The sequence below is a fragment of the Sorex fumeus genome, unplaced genomic scaffold (assembly GCF_029834395.1).
Source record: "Sorex fumeus unplaced genomic scaffold, SorFum_2.1 ptg000019l, whole genome shotgun sequence".
In the NCBI taxonomy this organism is placed as follows: Eukaryota; Metazoa; Chordata; class Mammalia; order Eulipotyphla; family Soricidae; genus Sorex; species Sorex fumeus.
Genome location: NW_026606076.1, coordinates 23,116,476 through 23,128,911, shown reverse-complemented (window position 1 = coordinate 23,128,911; position 12,436 = coordinate 23,116,476). Strand labels below are relative to the sequence as shown.

Here is a 12,436-nt window from a genome sequence, read left to right as displayed (position 1 = left end):
TGAAGGCAAATCGGGAGTGATCAGCAGGGTGGAGGGGGATGGAGAAAAAACAGTCCTTTAGGTCAATAACAATCTTGTGCCATAGGGCGGGGATGACTACGGGCAATGGTAAGCCAGGTTGTAATGCTCCAAAGACAACCATGGTCTTGTTAATTGCCCTCAGATCCTGGAGCAGATGACACTTCCCCGATTTCTTCTTGATCACAAAGATGGGCGTATTCCAGGGGGAATTGGTCAGTTCTATGTGTCCAGCAGCGAGCTGCTCCTTCACTAGCGCCTCCGCTGTGGCCAGTTTTTCTGAGGACAGGGTCCATTGATCTACCCACACAGCGCCATCTGATTGCCAGATAATCTTATCAGTGTGGGGTACAGGCAAGTCAATGGCCATTATGGTAAATTTCACAGTACTTGTCGTCCTACAGAGGGGGAAGGCATCACGGGTTCAGTGAGGCCCTGGGAGTGCCTTCCCAGACCTTGACTAGGAAGATAGCCCTGCTGAAGTAAAATATCTAGGCCTTTGGTATCTACTAGGTTCGGGTCCATTTGGGACAAGACATCCCTCCCCCACAGATTAACAGGCAGGTCGGGGAGGACATAGGGGCGGACGTGGCCTTTCTCTCCTTTGGGGGTCCGTCACTTGAGTTCAGCTGAACTTAATATTGGTTTTTTTGAATGGCCAATCCCCTGCAGGTGTGTTAAAGAGGGGGAGAGTGGCCATTTGGGCGGCCAGTCCCTAGTAGTAATGATGGTTGTATCAGCTCCAGTATCTATAAGGCCGGTAAAGGGCCTGCCTAAGATGGTGAGGGTCAGGAGTGGCTTACACTCCCTTATAGCCTGAGCCAAATGCACCCCCAGTGGCACGGGGCCTGTGGCACCAGGAGCAAGGCCAGGTGGGATGAGGAGCAAGTCATCAATGTGGGCACCCAGATCTATACTTAGGAAGGAAGACGTAGTCATGGCCATAATGTTAAGCTGGCCAGTGAGAGTATTATCTATAGTGCCGGGAAGGACCTGGAATTCTTCCAGTATAAGATTCCCCCTCCCGATAATGAGGCCAACCATTCCGGCAGACAGAGGCCCCTGGAAATTAACTGGGATGGGCTGAGGTCCCTGTGCCTGGGTTAAGATTGTGGGGGAGGTGGTACGGAGGTCCAATTTGGAGCTTCCTGGGATGGCACGCAGGAGGGAATCGAAACCGGAGGGGGAACAAGGGCCAGAGGCGGAAGAGTTTGGGGAGGAAGAAAGGGGGTGCCCCAGCTGCCTGCTGTATTACGGGGCCCTGGGGCCGGCCCCGCAACAAGTTTCCCGGGTGAAAGGTAACTCCAACCTGGCAGTCTGATGCCCAATGGTACCCGTCCTTACACTTGGGGCATAATTTATGGGGCACGCGCGCCCTCTCCCGCTCTGGGCAGTGGCGCCGGAAATGACCAGGCTTGTTGCAGCCAAAGCAGAATCTAGGGTCAATTGGAGCGGTTATGGGAGTATGGGTTAAACCTTTAAAGGACGCCCCAATGGCCAGTCCAATTTTGTGAGAGGTGGGGTCTACATCGGCGCACAGGCGGAGGTAGTCAGAGAGGGTCTTGCCTCCTTTATGAGGACGAAGGATGTCCTGGCAGACAGAATTAGCATTTTCATAGGCTAGGTGGCAAATAAAGTCATTATCAGTGTCACCTCCCCCCAGGAGGCTCTCAGAAGCCTCCACCAGGTGGCCAACAAAGTCATTGTAGGGCTCGTTAGGGCCCTGCTGGACTTTGGAAAGAGAGGTGACAATGGAACTCTTGGATGGGAGACCCTTCCAAGCCTTCAAGGCTGCCGCCTGAATCTGTGTGAGTAGGCCAGGAGGGAACTGAGCCTGAACCTCGTTAGAGGAGAAGGAATCATTACCCAGGAATTTGCTCAGTACCCAGGGGGAGGAGGACCCTCCCGCAGCGAGATTCCGCCGGGCCATATCCTGACAGCGATCATGATGATCCACCTTCCAGAGCAGATAGTCTCCGCGGCTTTAAACGGCACGGGTCAGGGAAAACCAATCATTAGGGGTGAGGCAGCTCTCGCTAAGGGATTCTAAAAGGCTCAGGGTAAAGGGGGCAGTTGGACCTCCTTTGGACCAAAGGAGGCAACAGCATCCTTAATGTCTTTAATATCACTAAACTTCAGTCTTTCATAGTGCTGTCGTCCATGGGCTCCCACGTGGGTCTCCCCTGGCTCTGAGTCCCTTGCATCCCTGCCCGGATTAGGAGCCTCCTCGATGCCCTCACGGTCATCTTGGAAGTCTGCCTCTTGGGCTGCTCCCTCCCTCTCCTCCCCTGAGGGGGCTTGAGGTGAGAGGCATCTACCAGACCGGAGAGCAGGAAAGATCTGAGGGGCTTGCAGCCGAGCTTTAAGCGGTGGGCTTAGTGAGTCAGGCGGGGTATTTGGAGATAGATCAAGCTGCCTGATCTGCCCCAGGAGGTCCAGGAATTCCTGCTTTTGTTGTATAAAGGAGCGGAGCATTTGAGTATCCTGTGCCAAGCGGTGGGTAACAAGGTGAAGGTCAGGACCCACAAGGGGTGGAGAAAGACAATTGCTCGCCCCGAAAGAGACCTCGGGAATGTACGGAGGGGGGCAGCGAGGGTGGGCGAGGGGGCCATTGGGGACCTCTCAGGTGCACGAAAGCATGTGGCTGCATCCCCGAGGTCAGCAACGTTCTCAGGGGGATGGGCATCAGAGTCCACAGAATGCGGAGGGGAGTGCTTGGGGAGGGGATCCCTGATGACTGGATATAAGCGTGGCATCGAACATTCAGGGGGATCGTACTGAGAGCCTGCAGGAGGTTTCTCAGGTGGCTCCTCAGTGGGCATAGGGATTGACACAGAGGGACACGGGGACCGACAAGGTTCCTCTGTCTCTGCGGTCAGGGTGGGGACAACAGAAGGCGGACAGGAAGGTGTGCGGGAGTGAGGGTTAGAAGGGCCATAATCTTTAAGGTCTCAGAGTCTTGAATTATCTGGTGGGCATCTGACTGAACATGTCGGACTCGAAGGACCTCATTAATGAGATTCCAATAAGAGAAAGTCGGAACGGGGATTCTCTTGGGGCCAAACGTCCTGTAATAGTCTTTAAGACAGTCTCCTACATGGCCCCAACATTTCTCATCGATGGTCCATCCTTGAGGGAACCAGGGACAGATCTTCTCAATAAGAAGATAGAAATCTACGAGATCCTTTTTCTTTACCCGGATACCCCGGTGCTTAAGGGATGTCTTTAAACCATGAATAAACAATTCCTTCTTGCTTAAACTCTGACCCATTGTCAGAGGTCAGGAGAAACAGCGTTCAAAGATACAGACACACACGAATATACAGATTACGAAACAGAAAATGAGAAATATAGGAAGAAGAGAGAGAGTAAGACAGATGAAAGGAATAGAAGGCAGACAAGATATAAAGATTGACGAGACAGGAGATGGGTCACTGGAAGTCTGTACCCCCGCATGAATACCTGGGAAAAACAGACGCGAGACACGGGGGAGGCCCAACAAAGTGGCCCACTCAGGTGCTTGTGTGGTCGGTGGGAAACTTAGCCATAGTGGATCAGCCAAAGGTGACTTGCGGCCGACGTCTAAGTCAGCACCACCATAGACCATATGTTTCCCGTGGAACCGCAGGCAGCCCAACCGGATTCCGTAGCCTTTTCGGGGATCTTAGGGGTGCCCAGCCGTGGAACAACAGACTTGAATCAGAGGCGAGGACGCCCCTGACCGCTCATTCACTCACACACACATTCCACAAAGGACACGACAAAGGGGCATGGGGGGGCCTTATCCAACCCAGTGACCGTCTCATATACCTCATATGAGACTGAACACTTAATTCTCCCCTGATGCCGCCCCGTCGACCTCTATAATGAGGCAGGGGCTAGTACCCACTCAGCCTCGAATGAGATGGGGATCTGCCCACTCGGCCTCGAACGAGACAGGGATTTTTGATTAGGCGTGCACTTACCTTTCCATGCGTCCCGGTGGCCACCGCTTCCTGAAGGGGAGTTCGGCAGTCGTCTCCCAGACACCACCCCGTGTGTGCGCCAGTTGCGAGGGGCCCCGCCAGACCACTCTCCGGCCCACAGAGGTGGCCCTAGGGTCCGTAGGTGCAGGGAAAGACTGACCGAATGAACACAAGACACGAGAGAAAAGAATGGAGCTTAGAAACAAAGAGAAAAAGGGACAGGCTTTATTGAGGGTGATGGGGGTATATATTAGTGAGGCAGCTACACAAAGGGTCGTGCTCAAAATGTGATTAGGAAAGTTACAGAGTCTATAAGTTTAACCTGGGCTGGAGCGATATCACAGCGGGTAGGGCGTTCGCCTTACAAGCGGCCAACATGGCCGACCCGAGTTCGATTCCTCCGCCCCTCTCGGAGAGCCCGGCAAGCTACCGAGAGTATTCGATATGCCAGACACAGTAACAACAAAGTCTCCAATGGAGATGTTACTGGGCCCGCTCGTACAAATCGACGATCAACGGGAGGGCCTTTACCTTTACCTTTATAAGTTTAACCTACCATGCATTACAAAGCTTATACTAAGTTAATCATTGTCAGTTACAGCCATGACAATTGTTTTCTTGGGATAATCATACATAGGACAGGCTTTATCTGCCAAAGGTCACATAGGTGAGGATTACCAAACCACAGGCTTCACCTGCCGAGGGTCACGTAGGTCAGGATTACCATACCACAGGCTTTACCTGCTGAGGGTCAAGTAGGTCAGGATAGCCGTACCTAGCACAGGCACGTAGGCTCTTGGTCAGTTAAAGGGCCAGCTTCCCACAACATAGCTGTGTAAAAATTTTCCAACTCAAAAGAACAGACACAGTAAGTGGAAATAACACCCTCTGCAGAAAAGTGAAGCCTCAGTTTAAAGTGAAAATTAAAAGGGGCCTGAGACTGGGTTTGGTTCTAGCTGAGTTTGAAGCCCGGGCTTCACATGTGAGGGCACTGATGTATCCCTACACAGCCGAGATGGACCTTTGCAAACATCTCACCTGAAGCAGATTCCTCTGCAGGATCATTGAGTTTCTTGTTATCTTGTTATATTTACTTAGGTGGGGAGAGAGTCACACCAAGCATTGCTCAAGGATTCCTGCTGCTGGGGCACTGGGGGCCATGTGGTGTGCTGGAATGGAACCATAGTTTTCTTCCTGGTGCCAAGCAAGTGCCCTTCCTAATGCAAAACCACTAGTGCTGAACCATTGAGTTCTTCTCAACACACTTGTCCTTGCTGTCTATCAAATGTAAAGTCACAGTATTTCCCCTGTAATAAAAATAATTTTGGGGGAGTCGGTGCCATAGTACAGGGGTAGGCATTTGCCTTGCACACAGCCAGCCCAGCTACAATCCCAGGCATCCCATATGCTCCCCCAAGTACCCCTAGGAATAATTCCTGAGCGGAAATCTAGGAGTAACCTCTGAGCATCAATGGATGTAACTCAAAAAGCAAAAATTTAATATTTTTTTTAGGTTTTATAATTTTAGTATATGTGCTGCCAAACGGTTGGAAGATACCATGTTGAGTGAAGTTAGCCATAAAAAGAAACAAAAACAGGATGATGTCACTCATCTGTGGAATACAGAACACTGGATGTAGAAATGTACTCTAAAGGGGCTACATAAATCATCCCTGACTCCAGTGTTTAGAGAGAAGCCGGTCAAAGAAGGAAAGAAATCTGGGGGCAGAAGAGAACCAGAAGTTTACAGGGATCAGGGCTTCATTTATGCCAGTGACATGAGTGAGGGGTGTAGCCATTTACCCAAAAATACAGATGCAACAGAACTGAAAACAAGAGATCTAAGCCGCAATCACTGAAACTTAGTCATGTGGTTGTCCAGAACAGGCGGGAGTGGAGTTGGGACTGGGGTGGGTATGGAATATGGGAACACGGGTGGAGGGAAGCTGACGTGGGTGCAGGGATTGGTGTTGAATTATTGTATGCCTAAGTACAACTACGAATAACTTTGAAAATCCTGGCACTTAAAAAAAAGCAATACAATAAAATAAATTTCCAGATTTCAGCACCCGCTGAAATTAAAGACCCTCTACTCCCAGCATTAGGCTCTGAATTTTTTTTTTTTGCTTTTTGGGTCACACCCGGCAATACACAGGGATTACTTCTGGCTCATGCAATCAGGAATTACCCCGGAGGTGCCCGGGGGACCATATGTGATGCTGGGAATCGAACCCAAGTCGGCCGCGTGCAAGGAAAATGCCCTACCTGCTGTGCTATCACTCCAGCCCCAGGTTCTGATATTTTTCCTGTGGTGCTGAGACCATAGATGTGGTTGGAGGATGTAGCTGGACCACCTTTCAAGTCACATGCTTGGTTCACAAAGTACCCCCAATGGCATAATATTTAGTTTCAACAAGAGAATCTTACCAGCACACGTGTATGCAATATCCATGTTCCCAAATCAAATTGCTGCAATGCCACATCCAGAACCTGTGATTTGAATTCTCAAATCAAAAACAATACACAAGAATTAGTCTCATGTTGAATGCAACACCCCTCAATGGCTGAGCAGGTGAAAGACATCTCCATGATTCTCACAGTTCAAACAAGCGTATAGAAAGGAAAACTCTGCTGGAAGTGTCTGTGGGAGGAGCACGGCAATCCCCGAAAAAACGTTTTGGGTTTTGTTTTTGATCAGACCCAGTGATCCTCAGGATACCATCGGGGATGCCAAACATCGAAGGGAGGCGGTGTCTGTAAGGCAAACACCCTCTCTGATGCACTGCCATTCTGGTTCCAATTAGCTTCACTATAGGCTCACACTCACAGTTTCACATGCACGCAATAAAACATTTTTGGTTGGTCAAGAGTACAGCAGGTAGCCTTGCATGAGGCTGACAGGGGTTGATCCCTGAACACCGCTGAAAGCAACTTCTGAGAACTACCAGGAATAACTGCTGGGAATCCCCAGGCCATGAAACCAAAGAAAATTACATTTCTTTCTATACTCAAAGCACCATGGCATGATCCAAAGGCAAAGATAAGCATGGTGTCTGATTGAAAGAGCGGGGTCCAGTGCTCCAGAAAGGGCACCCGACCCTGTAGGTGTACAGTCAGGCTGGTTATACAGCCAGGGGAACAAGGACCTTGAAACTCATAAACTATTCCACATACCTGACAGATGAGGAAGAATAACAACAAAGTCAAGAAATCAAAGCGTAGGATTGTTTGCTAACAGACAGCTCAGGGGAGTGTAGGGCAGCATGAGCACAGCACAGACACCTGATCCAGGAGCCCAAGGAACTCGGGGTCAGCAGCATGTTTCACATGCTCTTAAGGCACCCACACAGTGCCCAGGGCCTCAGCCAGGGTCGTCAGACACTCAGTGTGACACACACCTCTCCTCCTCGGCTTTAGGGCTCCTCTTCCACCCAGGAGATTAACACTGGCTTCACCCCAAAAAGCCCAGTCCCCACAGAGATGGAAGCATGGATTAGTCACAAGGAAAAGACGACAAGTAATCCTCATGTGCCCCTGGTCTAACCGGCCATATTACTGAAAAGGCATGATCATAATATCCACTTTCAATATGCCAGAGATTGGTGGGGAGTGAGACATAAGATAAGGTTTCAATTTAAGAGTTAAATAATGGGACCCCAGATAATACCACTAACAGTCTAGGCTTGGCCAGGCATATGGCTGACTTAAGTTTCATCCCAGCACTGTATGTAGTTTTGTTTTGGGGTCACACTTGGCGATGCTCAAGGGTTAATCCTGTATCCGCACTCAGGAATCACTTCTGATAGTATTGGCTCCATGGAAGGTCAGCGATTGAACTCGGTTTTCTTCGAGTAAGGAAGCGCCCTCCGCACTTACGCTCTCTCACCGCGGAACCAAATGGAGTTTCTGAGCCCCTCCCAGAGTGATCACTGAGTGCACAATCAGGAGGAAATCCAAGCACCCAAGTGAGGACAAGGATGGCAAGACCTACAACTTTATTTTAAGCTAAAAATAAAGGGAAATAGAAGGCGGTGTAGGCAGATAGTACAGTAGGTGGGGCAAAGTACTTGCCCATATTCAAACCAAGTTTGTGCCCTACCAGCCAGCCATGAACCCTGAGTGCAGAGGCCAGGAGCAAACCCTGAGTCCAACTGGTTTGGTACCGAACAAATTTTAAAATTCGTAGAAGAGTCCAATGGAGGCAGGGTGACAATGCACAGGATTGGGGAATATGCTTTGCATGTCGGACCCTCTGACTTGATTTCAGGCACCATCTGGTCTCCTGGGAACACTGGAAGTGACCCCAAGCACTGAACAGAACATCAGCTGAGGGGGTTAGGCGCTAAGATATAAATGATCTTAGCGGACAGAGAGATGGCACAGCAGGGAGGGCGTGTGCCTTGCACACAGTCCAACCGGGTTTGATCCCATGTATCCCTTAAGGTCCCTGAGCAGTGCCAAAAGTAATTCCTGAAGGCAGAGCCAGAGTAGCTCCTAAACACCACTGAGTGTGGCCCAAAAGCCAAAAAGTAAATGAATGAAAATTTTAAAATTACAAGTAAAAGAACTAAACAAACTTGAGTCACACTTACAAATTATTACTCAAGTTAGAATCTTTGGGATTAGTGAGAAGATATTGAGCAGAGGGCGCTAACCTTGCCCTGAGCCGACACAGGAGGGAGCCCTGAGCAGAGATGGGTGTGGCCCACACTTCCCCTCTCAAATAAGTAAAATGACATTTCAGATAATAAAATAGGGGCTGGAGAGACAGTACAATGGGGACAGTGCTGCCTTGCTGTGGCTGATCTAGATTCGAGTCCCCACGTCCTGTACAGTTTCCAGAGCTCTTCCAGAAGTGATCTCTGAGTGAAGAAGCAGGAGTCACCCATGTGCATCACCAGGTGGGTCCCCAAACAAAACAAACAAAGCAAAAATTTAACTGTACTCAGAGAAAATAAAGCAAGTGCTGAGGAGATACTCCATAAGGTCGGGGCTTGCCTGTGTCCTACACAAAATTAATGCTCTGAACCTGCATCCCATATGATTCCCTGAGCATCACTAGAAGGAGCTTGTGAGTGTACCATCAGGAGGAACCTCTGAGCATTGCCAGGTGTGGCCCCAAACAAAAACAAAAAATAAATGAAGTTGAAGGCCTGTCCAGGCGTGCACTCTGCAAACTCCTGATCGGGTTGCAATCCACAGTACCCGCATTGTCCCCTGATCACTGCCAGGAGTGATCTGTTGGCACAGAACCCGAGAAAATGCTGAGTGTGGTCCCGGAATAATACCCAAAGCAAAATAAAACATGCAAGTTAAATGTGGTAATAGAAGTAAATTTACTTTTTATATTTTGGGGGTTGCACCCAGCAATGCACAAGGTTTAATCCTGGCTATGGGCAGAGTAAATACTCTTGGCTGTGTCTTGGGATCGTATTAGATGCCGTGGATTGAACCTGGACTAGCCACACAGGAAAAAAAAAATGCCAGACTCATTATACTATTGTTCTGGCTGAAAGTAATTTCATTTAGTAAAAGAAGAAACAGCTCATAGGGTGCTTGAATGCATTTATCTGACCCGGGTTTGATACTGGGCATCCATTATGATTCTCCATGCTCACCAACAATGATTCCTGAATATAGAATCAGTAAGAACCCCTCAGAACCAATAGTGTGCCCCAGAAAGAAAGAAAGAAAATATGACAGAAAGAAGGAAGGAAAAATGAAAGGAAGTAGAGAAACAGCTATCTGCATGACTGTCACACCTTCCAGCCACTCAGAATCACAGCCTGGACCAGCCCCTAGAAGCCAACACAGGTTTCTCTGGGCATGGGAAGCAGGCCCAGCAGCTCCCACTGACAGCTCACAGGTGCTGGTGGGGTCTCCAGCATTACATCCCTGTAGAGATTCCTCTGTGGGGCATCCAGGCATGGCCACTCTTCCATGGTGAATCTCATGGCCACATCGGGAAAGATCACCATGTCCTAAGGTAGTACACACAGGGGGTGTGAGTGAGGCCATCACACATCACACCCTATACTATGGTGCCTGATGATGAGACACACAGTGCCCTAGAGGAGTACAGGGCCTCCCCCTCTCTTCACTCCCATCAGGAGCAACCAGCCTCCTCTGCATTTCAGGGTTATGGGTGACAGAACCCGGTAATCACTTGAGAGAAGCCAGATCTGCTACAATGACACTATACTACAAGGTTCCTGCAGGTACTACACTTACATTGGGGCACCCCAGGGACAAAGCCAATGAACACTGCTCTGGTGAGCACTGCAGAATGAAACACCCAAGTACATAAGCAGCAGCACCAAAAATAGAAGCTACACTGGGTTGGACCAAACACTAGACGACCCTCCATGTCACACTTCCACACGCCCTGTTCTAGGGTTGAGAAGGGGAGACTCAATGTACAGTGGCAAACTCAAAGCTCTGTGTGGACATATGTGCCTGTAGGACCCTGAAGTCACGGTTAAGGGCTGCCTCTAATCCCTGTTCAAGAGGCAAAAATGTCTTGATCTTTAACACCTCTACCAGATACAACATACTTTGCTTGTCTCCCAGGTACCGGCGCAAGATCAGAACTGCATGCACAGCAGCATGTGAACGTGACTCTGTGTGACTGAGCAGGCGAAGCCCTCCAGAGCGGGAAGGACAAGGCAGGGGAAACACATATTCTGGGGCCCAAGTCACTGTAGCTGCCAGGATACATATGGGGCCAACACACCAGGGGCCCCTAATGCCCCTGAGGTGTGAACATAGAGCACAGAGCCAAGAGGAAGCCCTGAGTAACTCCACTGTGGCACAAAAATAAATACAAAAGAAAACAAAGCATCAAGCAGCACGGTAGGGGTAGGGCTGGCGATTCTTCAGTACCACACGGTCCTTCATGCACTCTGAGGTGCTATGCTGCAGTGCTGAGCCAGGAGTAATTGTGAACATCACAAGGTCTGGTCCCACATCACATCCCAGTGTAAAATAACCAAAAACCCCAAAGTTAGCCTTGGACCCCGAGTACCCTGTAAGATCCCCAAGTTCTCAAAGAAGTGATCCTTGAGCACTGAGTTGGGAGTACTTCTGGAGCACCTCTGGGTGAGGACTCAATCCATATACAACAAAACAAACAGGGACAAAATTTACCTCATACAGCATAGTTGGAAACCCTTTCCAGGAATCTCAGTCCAGGGCTCCTTCCTATACCAACTGGAGACAGATGGGCCAGGAAGACAGCAAGTTCCTGGCACTGCACCATGTCATCTTGACACTTACCTCTTTCCTGGCAACAGTGTGTCAGATGGTGTGTCACCATCATCTCCAGCATCTGTTATTCCTGAAGATCGGCAGGAGGCTATGTGCAAAAGACCTGGAGAAGTCAGGACTCCATCCAGCAAGGGGCTGAATCTGAGCCCAGGTGCCCAAGCACATCAGCGCCCCCTGCAGGCCGGCATCAATGCTGGCCCCAGTGACCCTTAGTCTCAAAGTGGCACTGCCATGGGCTCAGCTAAAGGGCCTCAGCATGGGCAAACTATCAGGTGCCCTCTGGCACCTGGGCAGGGACATGCATGTGGGAACTCTCTGCAGGGACCAGGATCACTTCTGGGCCCATATGAGCCCAAAGCACAGTCCTAGTTCCGTCCTGCTGAACCGGGCTCCTCTGGGTCCTGATCTACTCTACTCCCGAATCAGCATATCCACGTGAGCCTCTTCCAGTACTCCCTCCTGTCTTGCAGGAACAGATTTGAGTACCACGCAAATGTGTGTTGTAGAGCATAATTATCCTATTATCCAGAGTGTTTACTAAAGATCATGATAGGAACTGTGTCTGACAGTCAGAACTTCTTGTGTAAGTCTACTTTCTAACTAAACATTTTCTATCTCATGTGCCACAGCAATATTACAGCATGTAGTATCATCTTGCAGTTGGCTGTCCCAAGGAAATACCCAAGCATACCTTATGGTGCCCTGAGCCTGGCAGCAGTGCGCCCTGAGTTCAGTCAGGAGTTAGACCGACAAACTGTAGGATATGGCCTAGAAGGTCAGCAACTTGGTAACTCTAACCAAGCAGGAGAGAAAAGAAAAGAGAAAACAATGTCATGTGCAATGACAAATTCTAGCCTGCTATAGTTAAAGAGTCAAACAGTGGGTGCTTATTTATTTGTTTATTTATTTATTGCTTTTTGGGTCACACCTGGCAATGCTCAGGGGTTACTCCTGGCTCTGAACTCAGGAATTACTTCTGCTGGTGCTTAGGGGACCATATGAGATGCTGGGAATTGAACCAGGGTTGGTAGCGTGCAAGGCAAACGCCCTCCCCGCTGTGCTCTCTCTCTAGCCCCAAACAGTGGGTGTTTAAAGCCTCATTATATGTCTTTTACTCGTATGCAGGGGCTCAAACCTTGGTTGGCTTTGTGCAAGGCAAGTGCCCTTAGCACTGTACTTTGGCTCTG

General features: G+C 49.5%; 1 protein-coding gene across 1 annotated transcript in view; it reads right to left on the bottom strand.

Annotated features, from left to right (window-relative positions):
- Window positions 1-377: 377 nt before the first annotated feature.
- Window positions 378-12,436, bottom strand: part of LOC130022018 (zinc finger protein 571-like) — a 157,842-nt gene continuing 145,783 nt past the window's right edge. The window contains exon 4 of the mRNA XM_056112742.1: window positions 378-416. Within this exon, the coding sequence (XP_055968717.1) occupies window positions 378-416 (39 nt within the window). The remainder of the gene's footprint in view (window positions 417-12,436) is intronic.